This window comes from Anarrhichthys ocellatus, unplaced genomic scaffold (genome assembly GCF_004355925.1).
Source record: "Anarrhichthys ocellatus isolate YVR2014 unplaced genomic scaffold, GSC_Weel_1.0 scaffold26, whole genome shotgun sequence".
Lineage (NCBI taxonomy): Eukaryota > Metazoa > Chordata > Actinopteri > Perciformes > Anarhichadidae > Anarrhichthys > Anarrhichthys ocellatus.
The window spans coordinates 61,690-87,988 of NW_022280056.1; the positions used below are offsets into that span (position 1 = coordinate 61,690).

The 26,299-nt window shown below is 39.0% G+C and overlaps 3 protein-coding genes across 5 annotated transcripts in view; 2 read left to right on the top strand and 1 right to left on the bottom strand.

The window, feature by feature from the left end:
• The window catches only part of nme4 (NME/NM23 nucleoside diphosphate kinase 4), a 4,862-nt gene extending 2,091 nt beyond the window's left edge, over positions 1-2,771 (top strand). The window contains exons 2-5 of the mRNA XM_031862086.1: positions 391-521; positions 607-708; positions 942-1,054; positions 1,199-2,771. Coding sequence (XP_031717946.1) covers positions 391-521; positions 607-708; positions 942-1,054; positions 1,199-1,319 — 467 coding nt within the window. The 3' untranslated portion in view covers positions 1,320-2,771. The remainder of the gene's footprint in view (positions 1-390; positions 522-606; positions 709-941; positions 1,055-1,198) is intronic.
• On the bottom strand, positions 2,452-12,551 carry eps8l1a (EPS8 signaling adaptor L1a). The gene is made up of 14 exons (XM_031862085.1): positions 12,491-12,551; positions 11,534-11,651; positions 11,279-11,337; positions 10,753-10,888; positions 9,852-9,940; positions 9,674-9,748; positions 9,445-9,593; positions 9,154-9,363; positions 8,784-8,892; positions 8,553-8,693; positions 8,280-8,418; positions 7,706-7,856; positions 6,924-7,056; positions 2,452-3,279 (listed from the first exon to the last, which is right to left on the bottom strand). The coding sequence occupies exons 2-14, from the start codon at positions 11,649-11,651 to the stop codon at positions 3,193-3,195; spliced, it is 1,596 nt and encodes a 531-aa protein (XP_031717945.1). The 5' UTR covers positions 12,491-12,551; the 3' UTR covers positions 2,452-3,192.
• Positions 12,552-14,485: 1,934 nt separating this feature from the next.
• slc6a16a (solute carrier family 6 member 16a) lies at positions 14,486-25,637 on the top strand. 3 transcript variants are annotated; one of them, XR_004213256.1, is made up of 13 exons: positions 14,486-14,948; positions 19,488-19,713; positions 19,869-20,026; positions 20,969-21,095; positions 21,188-21,363; positions 21,824-21,934; positions 22,073-22,314; positions 22,730-22,922; positions 23,510-23,711; positions 23,889-24,048; positions 24,143-24,305; positions 24,753-25,184; positions 25,462-25,637. XR_004213256.1 is itself a non-coding variant. In XM_031862409.1 (12 exons), the coding sequence occupies exons 1-12, from the start codon at positions 14,946-14,948 to the stop codon at positions 25,098-25,100; spliced, it is 2,109 nt and encodes a 702-aa protein (XP_031718269.1). In that variant the 5' UTR covers positions 14,486-14,945; the 3' UTR covers positions 25,101-25,637. The 3 variants fall into 3 exon arrangements, 2 of the variants coding, with proteins under 2 accessions (XP_031718269.1, XP_031718270.1); XM_031862409.1 differs by having other exon boundaries at positions 24,753-25,637; XM_031862410.1 differs by lacking the exon at positions 21,824-21,934 and having other exon boundaries at positions 24,753-25,637.
• The last annotated feature ends 662 nt before the right edge of the window (positions 25,638-26,299 follow it).

Consider the following 26,299-nt stretch of genomic DNA (forward strand, 5'->3'; position numbering starts at 1 on the left):
TGTGTGTGTGTGTGTGTGTGTGTGTGTGTGTGTGTGTGTGTGTGTGTTGGACGTCCTGCATGTTGGAGACTTTGAGTAAATATTTGTCCTCTTCCTTGTAGACTTGTACTTTTTAGGCCACTATATTTATTTGTCTGTTTTGGTTAGTTACTTTGAAAATTCAGATTGTTGATACAAAATAAAAATCAACTAAAAACTGTTATTGTTCAAGATTAAGCTACCCAACAGCATATAAAGTAGATGAAATTATCAGCTGTGCTTACACATTAATGCAATAATACTTATATATATATTTCAAAAATGTGGTGCTGCATTTGAGTGTTTTAAGTATTTTTGAATGCCTATATAGTGTTTTCACTTTGTTTCTCCGTCTGGTGTCTGTCCCACCAGCTATTCCAGACTTAAGGGAGCGCACTCTTATTGCTGTAAAGCCAGATGGAGTTCAACGTCGTCTTGTAGGACAAATAATACAGCGGTTTGAGCAGCGGGGCTTCAAGCTGGTTGGACTGAAAATGTTGCAGGTAAAGAAGTCTGAAATGAATGTGTTTGGTGTTGTTACTGTGGTGTGTTCTCTGTTTAATTTCTATAGCTGTCTCTGTTTGGAAGGTGTCTGATGATCTCCTGTCTCAGCACTACTATGAACTGAGGACTAAGCCCTTCTACCCCAGGCTGATGGATTACATGACCTCAGGGCCTGTTGTTGTTATGGTGAGGGCGTCTCTATACTTCTGGGATACTCCTGTATTTAAAAAAATAAAAAATAAAAAAATAAAAATCAACGTTTTCATTAGGTTGACAGACATGAAAGGTGTGTTTTCAAAAATGAATGGTAGAATATCATATAAATCAAAATACACAGAATATCTGTGTAGTAAATCTGCTACAATCTTGAATATCCTGTTTTTGTGTGTGCTTATGTGAGTTATTTTATTTTCATTTAGGTGTGGGAAGGGCACAAGGTAGTCCAGACGACACGTACAATGGTGGGGCATACTAACCCAGCGGAGGCCCAGGCAGGCACAGTCAGAGGAGATTTCAGCTTTCATGTCAGCAGGTAACAGGAGGTCATTTGATCTAATTTTGTGTAAAGTAAGTTTCAGGGTTAAAAAACAACCTCATGACACCGCCACCTTCTTGATATCGCATGTGATTTTTCTGTGTTGGAGGTAATATGAGGATGTGTGTTGGTCATTTAAAGGAATGTGGTTCATGCCAGTGATTCACCGGAGGGGGCACAGAGGGAGATCCAGCTGTGGTTTCAGAGAAAGGAGGTCCTGAACTGGGACTGCTGTGACCAGACCATGACCTGTGAGGTGTGAAGACGCTAAGACATACAATCTATGACTAAGACCCGGACGCAGTGAGAATCAGTAATACTACCTCATCTCCTGCTGCTCAAAGGTCTGTCTCTTGTGACGGTAATTGAAAAACGATAAGTCATTTTAAGTGTTCCTATCAAATAATTTACCTCAATAACTGCAATTAGAGTCACAAAGATTTATGTTTAAACAAATGTGACCGAGTATTTTTTTTATTTTTATAAATCAATATATATCGGCAACTACACACAATGCATAGCTGTGACATCCTTCATTGAACACGGACAGCAGGAGGTGTTTGGCCTTTGGTGTCAGGATGAGATGTGTGTAGTAATCGAATAGATGTATTTTATTAATATATGGAAAACATTGAGGTGCAGTGTGGAGCCATAGTGGATTAACTTAATTTAACCTGAATGACAGATGCATGAATTGTGACCTGATTTACAGCTAACATATATATGCACATGTATAGGTCTAACATTAACGATCAATATGATTTTTTTTTAAAGATATCAGATTTAAGTACTATCAAGCAACAAAGCAAACAACAAAAGTAAGATTTTTGTGAAGTAATAATAAATAGTAAGTAAAATCTATGCTTTTATGTTGTTTTACAAATTGTGTGTAGAGTTGTTTTGGAAATATTAAGCACACTAAAAACATTTTTAGCAAACTGTTGAAATATGTATGTAATTGTTCTAACTTTGTGTCAATTGTATGTAAATCAAGTGCATTTATGTAATTGAAATTGTAAAGTAATCTTCCTACCTCTGTTTGAAAGAAGAAAGAAATTAAAAAAGAGAGAACAGTTGCAAGTACAAATCTTTGTCAGGAATTGTCTGAAATGGAAATAGTTCATAGTCTACCCAAAATCAAATAATCAATGTTTACACTAGAACATTGAACCTCTGGTCATTGTTATTTGTAAAATGTGCTTTTTCCTGTCAGTTAAAAAAATGTACTCAAGTAATATAATGATGATTTACACCTTCTATTAATGAACAATGAATGATTTAGATTTCATGTTGACACCTTTAGTGTGTCACTTTTTTAATTCTTCATACAGCTGAAAGAATGTCCTCAGTCTGCTGCACCCAATATCACTTATACAAATACATATCTGGGGTTCTTCAAATATATGTATATATTTTAAACTATGTTTTGATCATATAACAGAATATGGAAAGAAGGGTAGCAGTAAACCCATTGATATGGTACAAAAATCCACACAATTGAAATTTTATTCAAGCCAATAAATTGTCAGCATTGTACATTATGTCATGATATTCTCCACAGCTGAAGTCACAATGAAAAACAGAAGAGTCAAACTGAATTTGTGTATTCTTCATGTATCAGTTGAATGTGTATTTGGTCTAAAACCACATCTGTCTGCAACAAGGAAGACTGTCTTAACTCAGATAGATAGCAAGCAATAAAAACACAGAAACAATCAAACATCTGTCTCTACTGAGTCAAACATCTTTCACCAAATTCACTTTTCTTGTAGCTCAAAAAAGTAGTTTGTCCATTGTTGTTAAAATAGAAATCTAATCATCAGAATGTTATACGGTTTATTGAATTGCCTAAACAAAGGATGATAGAAACAATGAAATTGTAAAAAGTATAATGTTACCGAATGGTACGAATAGTAAACCTCTGGCGAGATGTAGAAATCCAAAATAGTAGTATTAGTGAGGGAGCGTTACTTCTAGCAGCTTGCTTATGTTGAAGAATCTGTAGCACATAGATATAACAGTATGTATGATTAAATATGGAAATGCATCTGCAAGATCACTCTGTGCATCCAGCTGTATATGCAACATGACAGTTATCTCCATTGATTTGTATTAGTGAATGTTCGAGAGCTCCGTCACACTAAATCATTCTCTGATTTCAGGCCAATCTTCAGCTTTTGCTTCTCCATCGCTATCTCTAGTTCGGTAGCTTTGCGCACATCCTGAGTAGGATACAAGATAAAATGTGTTTAACAAAGAAATATTGATATTAATATTAATTTATGAAATTCCTTTAGTATCAGACCAAGAACAAGAAAGCTACACTGTAATGAATTGCTGTAAATTTACATGGATTTAAAACGGTATCTTACTGTAGTTCATAATAACTGTAACATACAGTTAAATGTTCATCCCTCGCATGTAAATTAACAGTCAATGCCATAAATTAACAGTTAATGCCGTCAATTAACAATAGCATGAGACTACTGTAATTTATCAGCATGATACAGTATTTTCTGTGAAGTGGTGGAAATTTATTTTTTAATTTTTTAATTTATTTTTCAGGGACAATGCACACTAATCAACAGTTGCACTGTAAGTGAGCCAGAGTTAGCCAGAGAGGCTAATTTCCATCTGGTGTCCCCGGCCAGATGTTTCAAGGCAGCCTAAAATAACAAAATCTCAAATTGGAACGGAATTAAAATTCATAGAGAAACAGACAGCAACGTATAGACAAAACCAATACACAGCAAAAGAAAAGTGTACGACATTAAAGTAGAGCAGACATAACAGGTTTCAGCATGCGTCACGCAGAACAGACCCACCTACAGGACAAGCACATATAACACTGAAGCACATAACATACACATAAAAAAAATGGAAAATAGCAACACTGAACAAGACAAATGCACATATAGGTGAAACAAGCAGGCAGGACAGACAGCACATCAATGCTTGCACACCTGATTGGCAACAAGCCATTTCTTGAAGTTATGCTTGAATGTTTTGTATGTGTTTTGTGTGCGTACGTGTGGTGGCAGAGCATTCCACGAGTGAGCTGCCTTCACAGAGAATGTAGATTTACTAAACGAGCTTGACCTATGTGGAATGACACAATCACCTCTTGAAGCAGATCTAGTGAGTCTGCTGCTTTGAGTGCTTTGTTTAATAAAATCACTAAGTGGAGGAGGGGCCATACCATGTAAAATTAAAAAAACCAGACACACATCAGTGAATTTAATGATGTTCTCCCAACTCAGGATATGGTGTTTGGTGAGAACATTGCAGTGATGGTGACTTTTGGGTTTTTTATCAAGTGTTTTTAGGGCTTGTTTATGGAGAATATGAATGGATTTTAATGTTGTGCTGCTGGCTTGTGCCCAGCTGGTTAAGCAGTAGGTCAGATGGGGGATAATCATTGCATTAAAATACAATTTTGCAGCTTGCATGGTTAGACAGTGTCTTATATATCTGAAATTCATGAGATAAAATTTTTAAGACATTTGTCACATGTTTTACCTGTTTTTTAAAAGAGAGATTAGAATCAATAAAAATTCCTAAATATTTAAAATCTGACACTACCTGAATACGCTTCTCTATACAAGGTCAGTGAATCACAATCCATCTACATCGTACTGTCTATTGTAGGTTAATGTGTCTGTAAAAACGATAGAATATTCTTTATTAGTCAAACTGCTCATTGCCTAAAAGTCATTTTTGAGTGACAATAGTGACAGACTGCTCCTGAATGTGACTTTGGACACAACAGCTTCAGTTCATCCTTCTGAGTATATTCCACGTGGAGATCAACCGAGGAGCCAAGGTAGCGTTAAGCTTATCACCCGAAATTCATAGTCTCCATTATTGTTTTGTCTTCATGATTATTGAACTGTTAACATCTCAGATAATGTTTCACTTGGTCTGTTTCATTACATTAGGTTGCTAATATTGGTGGAGCTAACGTTAGCTCTGTGACGTTAGTTAGCTCGAGCTCAAGTAGCCTTAGAAAGGTTAGCTAGCTAACAGCATAGCAAGTTAAGTTAACATAAATAAAGTTAATCACCAATTACAGTGTTAAGATGTAATGTTAGTAACCTAACTTGTGTTTACTTGTGCTCTTATTGAACCAACTGTAGGACCGCAAACGGGACGATTACCATAAGGGAGAGCGGACCAGAAATCACCGACGTGTGTTCAAGACGATGAACAGTTGAGGTAACGCTAACGTTACGTGTGTGTTATCACAGGAGCAACATTAACACCAGATCAAACTCATTTTAGTGTTGAACATTAGTCCATTGTGGTCCATTGTCTTAGCTTCATTTCTTCACCTAACGTGATCAGCTCATCACATAGTCTGTTGATTTAAACTGTATGGTATTGTTGTATTAGCTTTTTGTAGACTTGCATGTTAATATGTGTGAGGCATATGCAAACTCACAGTTGCACACCCAAAGCCTCTTTTAAGTTTGTTCATCCTGGATATCATAGAACTTTCCAGAAGTTCAGAACATTGTGTTTTTATTTAGTTTGTTTTACAGTCACTCATCATCAGAGATTGAGGATACCTGCCAGTCGCTGCATTCAAGTCCTCTTTTAATGTTTTCATTCATGTGTGAGTTCATGCAATTCAGCGTTTCACTCTTAATGCTATTTTGATTCAGTGTCTGAGGCAGTGACGCTCCGATCGAAAAGTGGCCGATGGTAAGCTACTGTTGTTCAGAGGTATATACCTGTCCCAAGAGTGGTGTGCTACTGTTGTTCAGAGGTAGGTACCTATCCCAAGAGTGGTGTGCTACTGTTGTTCAGAGGTAGGTACCTATCCCAAGAGTGGTATGCTACTGTTGTTCAGAGGTACCTATCCCAAGAGTGGTATGCTACTGTTGTTCAGAGGTAGGTACCTATCCCAAGAGTGGTGTGCTACTGTTGTTCATAGGTACCTATTCCAAGAGTGGTATGGTACTGTTGTTCAGGGTTAGGTACCGATACCCAGAGTGGTATGGTACTGTTGTTCAGGATTAGGGACCGATACCTAGAGTGGTATGCTGCTGTTGTTCAGCAGGAGGTATCGATACCTGGAGTGGTATGTGTTGAAGAAATCATTCAAGTCCAGTTCAGAAGTTGCTGTGATGTTGTGAGTTTATTAACAGCATGCAGGCACACTGGTGACCTCACAGACACAGAACAGATCTGAGCCGGTGAGCCTGCGCTACTAGTCTGAGGTTATCCTCATGAGATCAGTTAAGCCGGTCATTAAAGATTTTATGATTTTTCTTCTAAACATGCAGTACATTGTGAATTTTGTGATGTAATACAAATGTCCCTTTATTATGTGTCTTGAGAACATGTATTAAACTGCAACAATTATGTATTGAATGTCTATTGTGATTATTTTATTTGTTGGAAATTAAATGCAAAAGTATTGGGTTGTATTACCCTTTGTAAATAAACGGTAACATTGTGGCATATAATGTAAAATCACCGTAAAACCCAATTATCATACTATCACATACCATAATCCAGTATACGGTAAGATACTGTAAAAGTAAATTACGGTAGCTTCATCGTAAAAAATCAGTAAATTACTGGCGTCCCTGCTGCCAGTAAGTCACCGTTATTTTACGGTGAAATTGTTTAGAGTGTATCTAGTAATTAGCAACTGTAAAATGTACCCTCTGCAACTAGCTATGAGCTCTTTAGGAACTAATGTGCATTTTGTGGTTTTGAAAATTGAAAGGTTAATAATCTTTAGTCAATGTAGTCTTGCATAATTCAAGGCTAAGCAAACAACCCACGCATAACCTCACAAACACACACATCAACAGTAAACACATAAACAAACACACACAAAAACCACAGGACAAACCTCGAGAAGGGCCTTCTGCACCATTAATTGGCTGTAGACTCTTGCACCTTCCTCTGGTGATGCCGTGCGTAGCTCCTCCTTTTTCAGGGAAAAAAGCTGTGCTCCACTTAAAATGCCCAGTCTCTGAACTGTCCTGAAAGAGGAGGAAGAAGCAACAGAATCAGTATCTGTCTGTTCAGCTTAAAAGCGCTTTCATTGTCAAACATTCACCTATAACCTGGATATGAGTACCTTTGTCAGATAGAATAATCCAGTTGTGTAAATTAGAATAATCTAATGAAGATATAAACGTATCTTCTCTTAAATCAGTTATACATGCAACACAAGCAGTTGATTTTATTTAGTGCACAATAGCGCCAGTTATAAGTTCCTCATAGTAACTTTAAGTTGCAATACATAAACATGGCAGGGACAGTTGGCGGCGCTGTTGTGCACTAAATAAAATCAGCTGCTCGTGTTGCATGTATAATGCAACAGACTGTTTAGATTTCTTTGATTTAATTTCCCTCATTGTTCTTCAAGTCCACAGCACCCACGTGTCCAATAAGCACCCCTCATTCAATTTAGTAAAGCTAAGCTAATATCATTAGTGAAAGAAAATGCATATATTGATTATTTTAGGCACACAACTGGTCTTAGACATTTTGAATGTGATAATCACTTGATTTTCCTGATTGAGAACAAGATGTGGCTATAAATGAACTAATAAGTTCTACAAACTAGCCTTGTTCTGAATCAGGTTTTTGTCTGAGCTGGAGTTTCCTCTAACAGAGTGCACTCACTGTTGACTGAAGCCCTTGGTGGTTAGCCAGGCCTCCACTTCGGCAGACGGTGAGTGGTAGTTCAGGGGAGTAGTGTTGGCTGTGCGGGGGACCACAAGCGGACGGACTGAGTTGCTTTTCCCAGATAACCGCTGAAGAAGCTCATCCTTCACTAACAGGAATGCAAATATATTACAGACAAAACTTAATTTGCTATCAAAGTGTTACATTTCTCCAATTCAAGATCAGTGCTCAACCTCCAGGGTTGAGTTTAATGTTTAATGTTTAATGTGATAAATGTGTATGGAAGGTGTCAACAAAATTTCTGATGATTTTTAGACACACCAAATAGAAAGAAGTCTGTTTATGGCCAGTTATCAGTTGAGAGCTGACACAATTTACTAACCAAAATGCTCTTGTGTCAGAGATATTAGTGGCCATCTGACATGTGTTATAGGGAACCAGCAGTGGAAGCATGGCACTTAAGAAGCTCCTGGGATTCAATGTGTTTGTGAATTTGATATTCTAACAAGTCCCTCTTGTGTTTGTACACATGATTTACCAGTGCTGATTTCAACATGTATGTGCATGTTACCTCGGTCATTGCCTTCTCTCTGTATTGATGGTAAAACCATGCTCTGTGGTCGCATTGGGCTTGTGGCTGTCGGACTGGTCCCAACTGGGCTTGATGGAGCATATGAGAAGTACTTCGTCGGAGGGGACATGGGCACCTTCTGTTGTGGAAAAGTAGGAATGAATAAAAACTGTGAGATTGAATGAGGCAAAAAGCCACAATGTGTGCAATATTTGAAGCACTGACAAACAACAGCACTCTGTATGTGTGTGTGTGTTGTGTCTGTTCTTGTACCTTTGACTCTCTGCGTACCACTGGGCTGTTTCTCCCAGTGTTATTCAGAGCAGACAGAGGCTCCAGGATATTAGAGGAGACAAATCCTATCTGGTCAAAGCGATTTCGACACTTCCACCATCTCGTTGATGAATCAATGACCTAAAGAAAGATCAGTCAAGTGTCGTGATACATTCGAAGAATACATCTACTTTTACAGGTGGGTCTCTAATTCTAATTATGGATGTGTACCTCTAGGGTTTCTCCTTGTAGCACAGAGAGTTCACTGCTGTTTCTAGCCACAAAGTCATAACTGCAGCAGTAAAGTCTTTCACCCTCTGGTGGCAGCCCACTTCCTTCTCTGAAATAGAAGTGTCGTTTAAAAGATAAGCAACATGTAAAGAAAAAAAGAACCCATTAACAAAAAGGAGTCACATGTCAGTAATCATAATCTCTGATTTGAGAAATTGACATGCGTTATTCTCAGACTTTATAACCTCCAGATGGATTTTATGAGGCAATAGACCGTTAATTGCAGACATTTGGGAATTGGTTGGCATCGTCACTTCTGCTATAGTTATACCTTGTTCTGTAATGCTTTTTCCGAGGCTTACGGACTTACATTTCATCATTGCCTTCACCAGGATGCTCCACTGTCTGTTGAACTTGGTCCTGTGGAATTCGTGCCTCCCTACTTTCCCTGAAAGCATCTTGTTTGTGCTGTGACTCGATGGGATCTTCGAAAAGCTGGCCTGTTGAGTTATAGGCCTGAGGCTTCCACCCATCCAGGAAGACAGGTGAGTATGGAGGTACAGACACATTAAGTTGCAAACTGAAAAGAGGGCAAGAGGATCATGTTAGAGCAACACTCTCAAACCAAGATTTACACACACACATACACATAAACACATACCAGGGTGAAGTCCAGTTGGGCCCTAATGAAGTCCACAGCTCCTTTTCCTCTTCAATCAGATGGTCGTGGAGCAGTGAAACAGCACCACTGGTCATAGCAGGACTGACCACCGATGCTCCTAACGCTGGCCCCCCCATGGTTTTCACCATCTGTAAAAGAGAGGGTTGCTAGAGTCAGTATTGCAGAGAGAATGAGATAATCTTCTAAAAGAAACATTAGAAAGCCTCACCAGTCCAAGAGGTGCAAAGATGTGATGCAGCAGCTCTGGTGCATTCGGCTGTGCAATGGATGACTGGAGACGGTCCTAAGTAAACCAGGAAATTGGATCATTTACTTTTTCATTTTCAGCCGTTTTATCAAAATTGTACATTTCCAGAGTTAATCAACGCTCTATTATGACTACTCACCAGCAGATTGAGGGAGTACTTGATTTTCTGAAAGAGGTCCACAAATTCTTCCTCTGATGGAGGGCAAGCTTTCAGGGTCAACAAATCATCTGCACACAGAGGAGCATAATCACAGCAACAACTTAACAGGATACACATGCCTAATTCATGATTAACAGGAAGCGCATAGCTCCACCACGATCACTGTTGTTATTGCGCATGCATTGATTTGAACTTGATATTAGCTGGTGTCAGTATTATTTGTTGAGTTATTTAATTATCAAGAACATTTTGCAAGTTGAAAAGCATTTGTCAACACTTTTCGGAAAATAAATGAACGATAGAAAAGAATAACAAAAACAGTAAAGGTGAGGAGTGCTTGTTCTTGCATGTTCCAGCAAGTACTCCTATAAAACAAAGCCAGTGGTGGTGACTAATAACAATCTTCTATTTCTATTTCAAACGGGTAAATTAAGCAAGTTTAAATTTGTTGAAAATAAAAATACATATATTGTTTTAGTGGTGCTTCTTAATAACCTACCGGATCGACTTGGCCCCAGCTCCCATAACTTCTTTGTCATGTTTCTTGTACATGCTTGCTGCAGGCAAGGATTTCGCAATTATCTGAAGATTTGTTTGGCACCCTGCCTGTTGATCATCTTCCAGTGCTTAAAATAGTGTGTCAATATTTACCCTTTGTCTCCAGTTTCCTGCCTCTACCACAAGCCACACATTCATCAATCTCCTGCCAAGCACCACCAACTTTTCAACTGTCCTCTGCCACCAGTTGATCTACACTTCTTCAAACCTACCTTCAATATAACATTAAAAGTATAAGTAAGTAAAAGTATTTATCTCATTTAGACCACACTAATTAAACTATGACTACAGTAGTTAGTTAGAATGGAAGAACAACTCTCACCATCTTGGTCCTTGTTCTTCTTGCTCTTTCTGCTTCCCTTTTTTCTCCTTTGTTTGAGAACACTCTGGGCCTCAGCCGTCTGCTGCAAGCGTGCCATGAAACGCTCCACGTCGTCAAAGCAGTGGTTCATAAACTCCTAAAGAAATACTGTATGTCTTAGCCATTTACCAGAGTGACTTACAGAAAGTGTTTTGATACGTTAACAGTTCATATTACTGGTCATTTTTACATTTTCGACATATTTAAAAATGCAAATATTTCATTTTGATCATCTATATCACCTTGTTATCACTGCTGTGATATTTCTTCTAGTGTATAGACAAAGGTTGCTGTCTTGATTTTGCATAAATACAGTATGTGGTTTATAAATGATATGGACATACTTTCTTTAAGATTTTTTGCACAGGTTGCTACCTGCTCTCTTTTGACTTTAAGTTATAATTGATTATTTGTAAGCTCTGTATGCAAACCCTTTAGTCAGTATACACGCATAGACATATAAAAAATGATCTATGCAAGTACGTACCAATTCTCTCTCTGCATTCAGTATAGATGTAGAATTTGACTCTCCAATGGCAACATTCTCTGAGGAGAGGAAGAACAAATCCATTAAAGCAAAATTTGACATATGTACAAAAACACGAAGCCTGCTGTATTATGTCAATAGCAAGAAGCAGGAAGCAGGAGCACAGAGAATGGAAATGCATCTTTGTGGCAACAGCACATGCTCACACATATACACACACACACATATTAGGCAGATTAATATACTGTAGCCTACCTTTGTCAAAATTTGTGTCAATGGGCAGGCCACCAGGAGGAAGCTGCTTCCCTGGAATAAACATGACTCGGACCCCTGAATGCTTTCTAGGGGCCACCGGAGGCGGTACTGCAGACATCTGTTGTGTGTGGATGCAGACAGAGTAAAATCATGCCTATACACACAATAGGGGATAATGCTCATACTATAATAAACTTCACGTAAATGTTTACTGATATTTCACCTTGTGTCTGATGGTTCTAACACTTTATTTCCTGTGTTCTGGGAAATGCATTATCCCACTATATGTTATCACATTATTACTTAATGTCAATCATATCTTGCTTCTTAAATGTTTTAACTTTTCTATTTTGACTAGTCTATATATGTTTGAAGATTGTCAAAAATGATGAATGAGAGTTCATTATTGCCACATTCCACGAGCTGATTGTAAGAATGCTGAGTATTCACACTCGGACTTTGGCGTGCATGTGAGTGACTGATGCGCACGACAGGAAAAACCACTGACATCAAATGCATGGTATGCAGATGACACTATCACCAAAACTTGCTCAAGAAACTGTGCCAGCTGAAAAGTACAAAAGTTCATCACAAGTGTTTATTTTGCAAACACATTGTAGTTTTGATATCTCTTTTGCTGATCTTCCAGCCTTTCCTCTGTCATCCTTCATCTTCCAACATACAGTTAAAGCAGTAAATATGGTATAAACTATTTCAATCATCAACAATTTCTCATAAAATCCACATTACACAGAAAAATCCCTTCACACAATAAACAATTATTAAATATTGTAACGTATCAAGATAAAGTGAAACTACTTCAAAAGTCTCCTCTGAGCACCATATTACTGACACAAACTGTGCACAGGTGTACTGGTCTCTCAAACACACATAAACAGTCACACAAACGCACACTCTGTTTGCATAAAGTTAACACATAGAATCTAGATACATCACCTTTTAGTGCGGTTTGAGTGTTTAAATCCAGGGCACAGAGACCAATCCTCGTGCTGAGTTGTATGAGCACTGAGTTAAGATACACAAGGACGTCCCACCTTCTTGAGATGTGAAGAAACAGGAAAAACGAGTCTGGCTTTCCTTTTGCATATAATTGGTGTTGCTGTCACTCTCCTCTGATTTTCTGACACACACACACACACACACACACACACACGCTCCCTCCCTCCCTCCCGTTTTTCTCTCGGTATCTTTGTGAGCTTCTCTTTTCTAATGACAGGCATGTAGCAACAACCGCCTGTGGCTTGTGCCAAGGGGGCTAATGTGACCTGCAACACATGACATTCCAGAAATGTAATGCAGTCTTCCCACCTCCAAAAACTCTGTGACATCAAGTTTCATTTGAGACTAGGCCAAAATAAGGCTCAGAGTTGAAATGGGTAGATAAGTGTGTCAATAAAAATAAATGAAAGATTTGAATGCATTGATCCTTTGGATTGGTATTAGTTAAGTCAGCTTAACTAATTTGATTTGAACATTTCTTCCCTTTATAGTCACATACCTACCAATCGCATTCAAAATAAAATATAATAATTTCATATACATTTTTTTATAGTCTTGCAATTGTCTGTTCTTTAAGTGTTCTCGTTGGCTGAGTGAAATCAAAGGAAATTGTTAGAATTTAAGATAAGATGGAGTTTCCATCATACTTTAATCAACTGCAGACTAAAGTCACTAAGCTAAACTAAGCTAAGAAAAGATCAGATACTCGGGTACAAGAAAGGGAAGTAAGGTCATGGCGTTCGGGAAAACCGAGCAGTTGGTGAACAGTGACCCCAGCTGGTTGTTGGAGGTCAGACATCATCTGTCCCTGCAGCTCTCCTGGTGTTTTACTGTTGCTCAGGTCCAGGAGGCTATGAACAGGTGGTCAAACTGAAAATCAAAGAGTTGATGGAATTAGCAAGTGTCGAGGATAATGGGGCGGCCACACAACTGCAAGCATAATGGATTCAGCTCCATGCTTCATGTTTTCTGCACGTTGTTCCAAAAAGCCTTGAGTTTTGCAATGCATACTGAAGACATTCACTTCAGTGCCATTCACAAAATAATATACTGTAGGTACCACTGTTGACACTGAACTATTAGCAGCTAGTATACATTGATTTATGTACTGTTTTGTTATTACTCATTGCAGGATATCTTGTTATTGATATTGAGAAAAAAACAGCAACAGGCCTTTCTATCTTTTTCTCCCAATGTTTCAGATCTTGTCTTGCCATTGTGATATTTTGGGCAATGATAAACTGGTGGGGTGTAGAAAAACAATACACAACAGAGGAGTCACGTTACAGTTTCATTCTGTTTAACTCCGTCCAACAATGTGCCAGTATGACTTTCTGAATATGATTCATGTTAACCCTAGGATTTCCTCAGTCACTTTAAATACACTTGAATGGTGACTGTGAAAAATCTGGTCTTCTACCCATATTACAGGGACCATAAACTTGAATTCATGCCAATTGGGGATTCCTGAATTCTTTTTAATTTGTGCGAGCAAGTAGCCTAAGGTCGTTTTGGCACATTTTGTCCACCAGGGAGTGTAGACATTTTTATGCCGGAGAGCCAACAGGTGGCCAACACCTCCCTCCCTCTAACTACAACATTAAACTGCTGTATGGGACCACTCTGGACAGTTATTGTCTTTTAGACTATACTTGAGTGGCACAAATTTAGTTTATGTTTTTTCACTCTCAAAATGTAGCCTATATTTCTTCCCTTTGCTCTTGTACCAACAATCAGTCCAGTCAAGGCGCTGATTTGCATGAGCTGATGAGAGTTATTTGGGACCTAATTGGAAGTTAATCAACCGCTAATTAGGCGCACTTACGTTCTGCGCCCTCTTGCAGAGCCTTGTGTTGACTTTTGCTAAAGATGCAGGCAGCGCCTCTACCCTAATTGCACGAATATACCCTCAGTCAAAATTGTCGGCTTTTACATTTTCATATTTAAATACATTCTAAAGCAGTGCAGTGAGTATGAACACATGTCAGTGCACATAACTCTGTTCAGCGGTGTATTTGTCAAACCTACTGACACACAGGAACATCCAGCAGTGTGCTGTCCAGCTCCGTTAAACGTTTTGGGGAAGGGCAGTTCAGCCCCCTCAGTCCTCCCATTGGCTCCATCTGCAGTAACGTCTGCTTCATGTCTTCTCGGGTTGGCGACGACAAAAGTTTGTTCCAGCACGAGAAACGTGGCCACAAAACAAACTATCTGCCCGAGACGGTCCTCCCCTTAGCGAACTATATTTGTTAGCCCGACTATTAGCAAAATCGAAGAAAGGAAGAGTTTAAAAGTAGCGTTGTGAAAAAGGGACAAAGTGACGAGCAGGGAAACCAACTCCAGGACTTCTGGAAACTCTAACGTCACTCCTGTCTTGGACCGTGCAGTCAGCATGGTATGTCCACCAGACACTTACGCTTAATTAACGTGACTGAATGAGCTGTAATATTTAAAGTCCGTGTGCTCTTATTGTTTGCTTCTGTCTTTTTATCTACTGACTTTCTCTTTTTTTTTTTTTTCGTTGTAAATTTACTGTTACTAACTCCTCTGTTACTTAACCAGTCATGAATAGGCTTTAAGGCTGCGGGTTGGCTCACTTTAGATAATCTCTGCTATGCAGCTGATCTTCTGTACATTTGTTCACAAAAATGCCCATGCTGCTATATTCTGCCACAAATATGTTTCAAAATCTTACACAACTGTCAAAGCTTTTTTTTTTTTTTTTTAAGTCTGTGTTGATTTACATTTATTTGAGTCCCTTCACTCTGTGGCTCTAACTACAACGTTGATAACAATCCTACACATTGATCTGATGTGGATGTAAACCACCTCAATTAAGAGCTGAAAGGCAGCACTTTAACCTCATAGTCATTGTTTCATTTTGACTCAAATGTGACAACAGTGTTGTGCAACTGTCCACAAACTGACACACTGCACTGTAGTCAGTATTGAACCCAAAATATAATTTAATGACTCGCATATACAGATTATCATGGGATCCATTGGCAATAAACTACTGAAGAGAGGGAAATTGGTGAGTGGTTTCATGATTGACAGCTACTCAGATTGTGCAATACTATGGTTTGTGTGTGTTGGGGCAAGTGTATTGTATATGTATTTGCTAATGTATACCTGTGCAGGGTGTTGGCACTTTTCCTTTAGATCAATGCATACTGGGATAGATTCAAGACTTAAACCATGATGGGGCAAGTAGAGAAAGTGACTAAATAAACTTAGTTGCGACGAACATCTCAGTACTTGTGGATTATAGCTGATGATATAGCTCCCATTCTGCAGCTCCTTGGTGCAGTTGTGCCCAGCATTTCATAGTCGAATGCCTTGTTAGTATTTTGCTTCTTCAAGTCCTTTGTATGTAATCCAAAAGATTATTTTCCTATTGTGATTGCACACGTCAGGACGGCAATAGATGTTGTGACCTACTCATTTTGAATACTGAGACAACATTCTAAATGTTGACCAGACATCTCTCGTTTCATTCCCGTTTTTAATTTAATCTTGAGCCTAACTAGTTCCTGAGTAGTCTCTCTGAAAGGCCCTGAGTAGATTACCAAAGATACTTTTACAGAAAAAAAAAGACCCTGGCTCCTCTCCAAACATGATGCTGACATGTAAAATCCAAGTTGTGAAAGGGTCTTTATTCTGGCTGTTTGCGAAAGGTTGGGGTGTCTGCAGACAGAAACACACACGTGTGTCATGCTGTTTAAAGCGTTCATCCATATAATGTGGGAACACATAAAACAAAGTGTTTCACTGCTGAACATGTGTGACAATGATTTATTTCCACTTTTGTGGTTTTATATGTAAGTGTAACTATCCTCTTCCATTTTCTGAATCATGAAACATGTCCAGTATGACTCTTCTTATGCAATTTAGATAGCACTGACTGTCATACTAGAGTGAGGCTACATTTGACTCCAGTGAGCTAACATAGAAATAGAAATCTCTGTACGCTGTAATGCAATCCAATACAGTCCTATACACAATTTACACAAGTAGCACGGTTTCAACAAAATCAGACCTTTCATGGCAGGCTATTAGATTGCATTACGTCTTACCAAATAAAGTTGAAGAAATTAATGTAATATTTTTTGTGTAAATAATACATACCAATGATTATTAACATTATGAGGACATATTGGAATATATATTAACATGCTTATTCTGTTTTATTGGATACCAGTTGTGGTGTAAAATACCTAGACTTTATTAATTATAACAACTCAGCAAACAACCAGAGATAGACCCTCGCTGACCAATAGGCAAAAATGAATAACCACTCTGTGTGTGTGTGCTGGGGGGGAGGGGGCTGTGGGGCAATAAGATAATTTAAGGTTAGCCAAGTATAGCAAAACAGAAGAATGTAGTAGTTCTTTCCCTAAAGACTGTATGCAAGTCACAGAACTGAAGAAGCAGCATGGTGTTTTCTTCTCCACGGTTTTTGAAGATGTGTTAAAAGTTTTTAAAAAAACTAGAGAGAGTACTCTACAGTTTCCGAATAAGTGCAAATAAACGAAAAATACCTCGGCCTCTCACTTTTAAACATAACTGTGTACACGACAACCTGATACAGGCTTGCTGTGTTGGTCAGGAGCTTTAGGACCAGTTTGACGGTGCACTGAAATATCCAAACTTGTAAATCTGAGTAAGAGTTGAACTGAATCTGCATTTATGCAAAAGTTTTTCTGTTTCAATGACAACTTTTAAAATTTTGTGATTAGGTCGGTTCTCTTTTTTTTCAGTCTCTTTTGAAGGACATTTCGTTTTTCTTTGAAAGGAAAGAGCTACACCACTAAGGTTACTCGCACATCTGATAGCCAGACTTTATCAGTTCATAACATACTGCAGTAATGAATCAGATCCAGGTGACCTGAGTCGATCACTATTCAAGGTTAGTTAAATCTGGAGAGAACAAGGGCAGCAACTAGCAATTGTTTTCTTCGATTAATGTATAATAGATTAATCTACAAAGTCTTTTAATATTTAAAAATTACATCATCAAGTTCACTTCTTGATATGCCTGATTAAAAGTCCAAAACCCAAAGAAGTGGGCACCAGTGAAATGTTGGTTTATGTGCTTAATAAATAACATGTAGGATTCCTTGATTATCAAAACTGTAGCAGATACATTTTCCCAATTACTGATTTATCTATCTATCAATCGACTAATCATTTCATCTCTAGAGGTATCGCTGGATGCTGTTTGACAGACGTGTCACCACTATGACAACAAAAAGCCTGTTTTGGTCTTTGATCAATTTAATTCTCAAAATGTTGACAAAAAATGATCATAGCCTTCTTATAACAAGCCTCCTGCCTTGTTACCAACTATATCCACCACATGGTGCACCCATGCACTTCAGCACCACCCACAGTGTGAACCAATGTAAACCTCACACCTCCCCCTCAATTTTCCCACCCACTCCCAAGTTTACGACACCGAAGACTATCTCTCCTTCACTCAGAGATATGCCTAGTGGCTGCTGCTCTTCCCACTTCCCTTCCTATCTATTTATGTGTGCACACATTTTTGTGTCACTCTCCCACACGTTTCTGTGTATGTGTGTATGCACGTTTCTGAAATCACCTGATGTATCTGCCTGTCCATGTGTCCTGACCAGCCACATACTTTTCAGGGTCATACACCTCCTGTAATTTTCCATTCTCACCAGCTGGTACTTGCAGTGGTCATGTTCTAAAGCCAGTTTGGCACATGTTAGGCCATTTTGGATCGATCTCACTCATATGAGCCAAGTCAGTTGGTGAGAGTGTGTAGTTCAAGTGCAGCCTGGTGATCGGATGTTCTTGAATAGAGTTTTCTTATTCTTGTTGAACAGTGACACCTGGCATTGGGGTTTTCTGTGCCTTTTTGATCTAATTACCTTGTTATTTGGATAATTTTCACATAATAAACCACAGTAGCCAACACATGGAACAATCTTTTCATTGGATATGTTGCCTAAAGATGCACTGTTGGACAGTGTAAACATACTATAGTCTACGTCCTACCAAACAACACATTTTCATTGCTGTTGTTATCCTTAACATTTTAGTGATCTAATTTTGAATTGTCTGAATTGGTAAAATTACTATGGGTACACACATTTTTGACAAACGATCTTGGTTAGCGGTGACGAATACATTGTTTCTACTTTTTCACAATAAAAGTGAGTTTTGCCAGTTGAATGGTTTTGAAGCGGAGCAGTAAGAAATGTTCTGTTTGCATTAGCAGTAACATGGCACATCTCTGATACGGCAAAGCTAGCAGTAATCAGTGAGGCTAAACATGTAAAACAGTAATGCTGTATTAGTTGCATCATTTCCTGTAATTTCATGGTTACAGAATCTAAATCCAATGGAAAAAAATGGCAGAACAAACTCAAATCAAAAACTGTGTTGGTTTCCTTGACAGTGTTGTGGTTTAGGATTTGTTTTATAAACTGCACAGTGTACAGACAGGATCTCATAGTGTCTCTGCATTTTTCCCAACATGGAGCATATCATCCTTGCTTATTTATGAAATTGGAGTGCCGCATGAGTTGCAGCACATGTATCTTACAATTGTGTTTTCAAATGGCAGGTGAAGGTTGGAGACATGCTCTAGTTCCTCTGGACTCTCAGTCATAACCCCCTAACACTGTACATCTAGCATGTTCTTATATTATTTGTTGTTATATGACTGGTGAATGATAAGTGGGACTATATCTGCAGACATAGTAAAGGCACTCAAACACATTCAGTGTTACATGGGGTGCTGAACTTTACATTATTTTTGTTTGCAAGGGTCTCATTCATTTTCTTGGCATAAAATAAAATTTTTACTTTTATTTGGACTGTCTCATGTCAATAAGCTAATAACTTTCTACCAACGAATCATCAGTGAAGTTTATCATTCTTCTTCTTTGTTCATGTCAAGACGGAGAAACCTCCTCTGGACAGCGACGAGAATGGAGCCTGGTTGAGTGAGGCTCAGTCTGAAACTCAGCTTACAACTGGGCAAGGTCCAGACGGAGTTGAGACATGCGATGCCGACCGACCAGCATGGGACTCTAAGCTCCAGTATGTGTTAGCACAGGTGGGGTTCAGTGTGGGCCTGGGGAATGTGTGGAGGTTCCCATACCTTTGCCACCAAAATGGAGGAGGTGAGTGTCTTTAAAGAAAAGAAAATGTACATTTCAGCTCTGTAGTTTTGACTGACTCATCACAGTACCTCTCTTGAAACTAGTAGCTGACGATTCTTTTTTACACACATGGTTATTTTGACGCATGTTTTAAAATCTTCTTTGCCTCTTTCTAGGGGCCTTCATGCTGCTGTATGTTTTTCTTTTAATATTTGTGGGAGTTCCACTGTTTTTCATGGAGTTGGCAGCCGGCCAAAGCATTCGCCAAGGCAGCATTGGTGTATGGAAGCACATCTCCCCAAAGCTGGCAGGCATCGGTTACTCCAGCTGCATTGTGAGCGTTGATTTTTTTCTCTCTTAACATTGTTTCGTTCTGGGTTTAGGATTGTACTGTTCATGTATGAATGATAAGTCATGTTTTGGTTTATTTGTTAGTGGGGGCAAATAAAAGCCAAAATGGGGAGGCAATAATATCTCTATTATATATATTCTCTATCCTGTATTATATTGGATGTATTTTTACAAACACATTTGCAACGTCATTACTCAAAGCTCACAGTATCTCGGCTGCCGTGGTTCGGTAGCTGCCTGACTTTTTCATGTTAGAGTTTCAAAGATCGGGCCATCATCAATATTTTAGATATGAGCCCCAGAATGAAAAGATTCATAGGCATGAATGTCTTCCTCCACTGGTCTCATGAAAAACCCCATAGCAGTGCTACCTCATATATCACCTCTCGTTAAACAACTGTCTTTTTATTACCAGCTACGCTGTATGTATACTTAAGAAAGGACGCTGATGACATCATGCCATGCTGTAATGTGAGAGAAGCAGTGCGCTGTATTGCTGGCAGTTTGTTGCGTAACACTTTTCCCTACAGCCGGAACGTGGCAAACACAGAGTTGGCAAGAACTTTCTGTGCACACACAGAAGTATACTTGTATGCTTGGACGCCGATGTTTTTTTGGTTGTTTTTCCAAAAAGGCACATTTCTCTTTTAGTCCCCGTCAGTGTCACAATTCATTACTGCTAGGCTTTAAACATAAGTGTGAACACTTTAATTAGCACTTTTGGGTGACACGTGCATTAAATTAGAAAAGAATCCTATCGTAGGTGGATTTATGTTTGCTGTTCTCCTCTTGACCTTGAAAGAACTTTTCAGACTGCACACTAAAGAGGTCGGCACATACTGTAACCAATATCGCAAAGGCCTCGCTATGTCAATATTAATATGTCATTAAGTAAATCATTCATGAACTCTTTCTTCTCCTCTAGGTCTGTTTTTACGTGGCTCTTTACTACAATGTTATTATTGCATGGAGCCTGTTCTACTTGGGTAATTCTTTTCAGTATCCTCTGCCATGGGAGCACTGTCCAATTGATGTAACCACCAACGACACAGGTACTGACATAACTGAGATGTCAATCAAAATTAGGTGTCACGTACTGTAGATGCCAGTAAGGTCTAGAATATTGTCTGTTCTCAATCAACAGTGAAAGAATGTGCAGGTTCTTCCCCAACGTCATATTTCTGGTTTCGGAAAGCTCTTAACATCACGAATTCCATCGACGAATCGGGAGAGTTTAACCCCATCATGACGGGCTGTTTATTGGCGGCCTGGGCAATTGTCTCCTTGGCTATGATCAAGGGCATCAAGTCTTCTGCAAAGGTAAGTTAAACTTTCTTCTCTTTATCACCCAGCTCCAAGGGATATCAACAACCAATACCTACACACATTATGCTTTGTTAAATTGTTAAAGGAGTAAGGCCATATTGTTTGTGGGGGGGTTCTGGCGTACAGTTAAATGAGAAGATGCATACCACTCTCATTTGCCCAGTAAATATAAGCAACTGCTAGCAGCCCATTTGCTTATCTGAGCACAAAGACAGGATTAGTGAAATCATTTGTGAGCTTTATTGCTGGTAGGCAGATTTTATTTCCTCCAGACGGAGCCCGGCTAGCGCTGTACCCGTCTCCAGCCTTAATGCTAAGCTTTGCTAACTAGCGGTATCAGTCTATTCATCTAACTCTCTGTCAAAAGCCATTAAGAATATTTCCCTGTGTCAAACCATTCCTTAAAAATGCTCTGGCACAGAAATCATCTTCCATTTCGTTTCCCAAATCTTAGGTGATGTACTTTTCCTCAGTCTTCCCGTATGTGGTGCTCTTTATTTTCCTCATCAGAGGGTTGATGTTGGACGGTGCGATGGAAGGAATCAAATTTATGTTTTATCCTAAAGTAAGCACACATTTCACCTCGTGTTTGGTTATAATCATGTGTTGATTATAATTTGTATCTAATTTATGGCAAATGAAAAGTGTTTTAATTTAATGTTTTAAATAACTTAATAAGACTTTGTTTTGTGATCATTTTTAGCTGGAAATCTGGGGAAATGTGCAGGTATGGCGCCAGGCTGCTACACAAGTGTTTTTTGCCCTTGGACTTGGCTATGGCTCTGTTATCGCGTATTCCTCCTACAATCCAGTCCACAACAACTGCCACAGGGACGCGCTTATGGTGTCCGGCATCAACTTCATGACGTCTGTGCTGGCCTCGCTGGTGGTTTTCGTCGTGCTGGGTTTCCGTTCCAAGAACACTGCACTACGCTGCATGGCTGAGTACGGATGTGTGGGTGTGTGTGTGTCTGTGTATGAATGTTTATTAATGTGCACTCATTACCATCGACCACAATATTTCTAATGCTGCTGAAATAACAAATAAGCCAAAATGTTTAGTTTGTACAGTATTCTCAAAGACCAAACTATATAATAAAGTGTAGTTGTTTTGCTTAAGGCTCAGAAAAAAATGCCCTCTTGCTGGTTGAAAATACTATTAAAGGCAAACACTTTCATGCATTGCCCTTTGAAGATTGATGAATTTCTACAGTATCTGTCCCAAAGGTAGAATGTCGTGCATTATTTCCTGGTAATTTAGCATATTCATGATAAATATTCAAGATTAACGGTAACGGTGACTTTTCTCAGCTGATATTGCCTAACTTATATTTTGTCCTTTTACTCTAACCTCTTCCAGAAATCTTGGTCTTCTAAGCCTGATGTCGTCCTATGAATCTAACCAGCACTTGGTTGGCCTTGGTTGGCCTTGGATCAACATGACAGATCCAAGCTCTGTGTCTTTAGCTGAATACAGAGAGTGGTACAGTCACTACAGCTCAACGATTGGTCCTAACATCACTGACTGCAGCCTGGAAGAGGAGATGAATAAGGTATACCTGAGATCAAATTTGAATTATCTTTCTTTATAAGTAGGCTATCAACACGTGTTCTGCGTCACAAAACCAGAAAAAACCTTCAAGAGAAATTCTAACGGGGATAAAACTATCTCAGAAAACAATTAGACAAGCAGGAATCAAAGCATTAACTAAAAATAGTTAGCGACGACAAATTAAAAAATGTGGGATTTAAACTGAGGTGAACGTTTAAATAGTAACAGTAAGAAGGTGTGGTACTGAGGACCCCTGATAAGTCTGTGAGGTATTGTAGATTATCCAGCTGGCAAGAGGAAGACAACATATGGGACACAGTATCTAGTCCGTCTCTTGGCGAGATGCAAACACGCTGTGATAGAGGAGTGAAAGGAGAAACTAAAGAAACAAGCTGGGGTACTAAAGGTTATCTTATCTCATAGTGTTTATTTTTACGAAAAAAGATCACTCACCCCCTACTGCAGACTACTACAGCAGTGCTTCTGGTGTGATGCTATCGGATTATAGCTACAAATAGGGGTCCAAATACTAACTTATAAGATTGGGTAATGACTTATTCCCTCTATCTTCCCTTTGTGTGCGTGCAGGGTGTTGAAGGGACAGGCCTGGCATTCATAGCCTTCACTGAGGTGATGGCCCTTTTCCCTGCCAGCCCCTTCTGGTCCACACTGTTTTTCCTAATGCTGCTCAACCTGGGCCTCAGCACCATGTTTGGGACCATGCAGGGAATCCTCACACCTCTCATGGACAATTTTAGCTTCTTGGGCCGCCACCGGACCCTTCTCACTGGTAATGCACACAGAATTCTGCCTCAGGCAGGATATTTTGGTGTCTGTCTATGTATAGGCCTGCCAGAATTTTGTTTCTTTTAAGAATTCAGACATCTATTGCCTCTAAAGACTACAATTGTCTGTATGCAGTAATACGGTCCAACTAACACTGTCTGCCTGCCTTTTTGTTTTTTAGTGTCCAGCTGTGCTTTGGGGTTCATAATAGGACTGTTGTTCACTCAGCGCTCAGGCAACTATTTTGTGGCTATGTTTGACGACTACTCTGCAACTCTACCGTTAGTCATTGTTGTAATCTTTGAAACCATTAGTGTGGCGTGGGTTTATGGAACAGATCGGTAAGAAACCTGTAACTGTTCAATTATTTCTGTTCAGTTTTCTTGTCTTTTATTCCTTATTTTGAAAATCTGTAAATGTTCTCTGTCACTGCAGCTTCCTGGATGACATTGAAGTCATGCTCAAATGGCGCCCTCCAGTGGTGTACAAATATCTTTGGAAATATGTTTGTTTGCTGTCGATGGTTGGTCTTCTGGCTGCTAGTTTGTTGCGTATGGTCTTCAAAAGGCCCACGTACACCGCCTGGAATCAAACCACGGTAAGATACCAGCCTACAGCTCTCTGTCCTACACAAAACAATTTAATACACAAAATCCTCTGTTATAGTTTACAATATATGTGACATACTCACCAAGATTTGTACACTTGTTCTTCCAACTGCACTCAATAACTGCAAAAACAAATGCTGATTATTTTTTTTTCAAGCTGTTGAAGCAACTTAATATGTATTAATTGTATTTACGTGTTATGATGTTGTGATTATTTTGATTTACTTCTTCGCATAAATGTTTTCATATTCATATATATTGATATTCTAAAAGCTGCTAAAAGACTAATAATAGGGAATAATTTAATCTTACTGTGCAATTTTTTTTATGGTCATAACAAAGTTATTTGTACTGTGTTTTTGACGGTTAACTCTTGAGCAGTATTGTGCCTGCCCATGTTTCTCTCTCTGACATGCTTTGTCTTCTCCTCTCTTCAGGCCTCTGAGAAGACTCTTGAGTACCCTGGCTGGGCTCTTGGTATGATTGTCATGCTGATAATCTTTGCCAGCTTGCCTGTGCCTATTGGCTACATCTATTCCACATTGAAAAATCCCAAGGCCTGTAACACTCGCTCCGAGGAGGTGCACCAAGAGATGCACCGTGAGTTGTACACCAAGTGCAGCTCCACTGAGCAGCTGGGTTCCCATCACAGAGTCCCCACTGAGGAAGACAAGGCTCATCCCAGGACTGCCTTTCTGCCGCTGGGCAACGAAGACTACCGGCTCCTGTCGCAGCAGGAGGAGGAGGAGGAGGAAGATGATGATGAACAAGATACAGGGGTTTGAGCATGGCTGTGGGAGGAAGAAATGTTTACATGCTCCAGAGTGCATGAGTAAGACCCAGCAAGAGAGATCGCAAAGTGAAGGGAGGTCAGTAATAAAGAGAATTATTTTTAATCTGCGCAAGAGTCGTGGGTTTGCACCCATTTATCGTATATCAGTCAAATCAAAAGCTTTTTAGATTCTGTAGTTATGAAAATACAAGTCCTCCCTTCATTCATTGTCTGAACCAATCACAATATTCTGACAATAAAAACACTCGCAGATGCATCAAAAAGGAATAAGCTGCTATATTTGATGAAATACAGAATTTATGGAAGGTTTTAGAGTTGGAAAGTGACACACTGTTGTCTTTTGTTTCTGCCAGCCTTGTTTCATTCGTTGGCCGGTGAATTGAAGAAGACGGCAACGGACAAAATTAGGCTTTGAGTATTTTTAGCTAAATGCCAAGTATAAATTTGCATGAAAACATTCGTGTGTGTGTGTGTGTGAGAGAGAGAGAGAGAGAGAGTGTGTGTGTGTGTGTGTGTGTGTGTGTGTGTGTGTGTGTGTGTGTGTGTGTGTGTGTGTGTGTGTGTGTGTGTGTGAGAGAGAGAGAGAATGTGTGTTTGAATATTTACGTTCATTTCTGTTGTAAATCAGTGTGTGAAATTTTAATATGTCAGTAAAATAACTTTATTTTACATTCTATTTGTATCATTTTACCTCATAAGACCACAGCAATGTTTTTAAATGTCACAATGTGCTCAGTGTAGCAGAATTGTACTGTATAGACTTTAAATAAACCTCTAGATGGCAGCAACCTGACTGGATGGGGATTTATTTTTTATTTTTATGATTTATACATCACCAGTGAATCGTTTTATTTTTTATTTTTACACCTTCTAAAAGTCAAATATAATATTGATTAGGACATTGTGTATGAGGACATTTGATTTTTTTTTTATGTTTATTTCGGTTAAGAAAGTGAATGAAACATTTTGTGTTTTTTTTTTTTTCTCATTTTTCATGAAGCTGAAGCCCCTAATAGAAGTTAAGTGTAACATGTTTGACTGTGGCATTGCTTAAGGGCTCAACAAACTGAAGAATAGTAAAGTTAGAGTGGCAATTTAACTTTTTGCAATTTATGATATTTTTCCTGGACAATGCAGATCACATTTGTCTTCAAATCACACGAATGTGCCTTTTACAGTATGTGGGATTGA

What these genes read in the sequence shown, in the direction of transcription:
- slc6a16a (XM_031862409.1), top strand. An exon ending in TTGCCACCAAAATGGAGGAG is followed by an intron (nt 19,714 to 19,868) that starts GTGAGTGTCTTT and finishes GCCTCTTTCTAG; the next exon opens with GGGCCTTCATGCTGCTGTAT. An exon ending in TGTAACCACCAACGACACAG is followed by an intron (nt 21,096 to 21,187) that starts GTACTGACATAA and finishes CTCAATCAACAG; the next exon opens with TGAAAGAATGTGCAGGTTCT.
- eps8l1a (XM_031862085.1), bottom strand. Translation starts at nt 11,651, where the DNA reads ATGTCTGCAGTACCGCCTCCGGTGGCCCCTAGAAAGCATTCAGGGGTC. An exon ending in TGACACAAATTTTGACAAAG is followed by an intron (nt 11,338 to 11,533) that starts GTAGGCTACAGT and finishes TCCTCTCCTCAG; the next exon opens with AGAATGTTGCCATTGGAGAG. An exon ending in TGCAGAAGGCCCTTCTCGAG is followed by an intron (nt 3,280 to 6,923) that starts GTTTGTCCTGTG and finishes TATCCTACTCAG; the next exon opens with GATGTGCGCAAAGCTACCGA.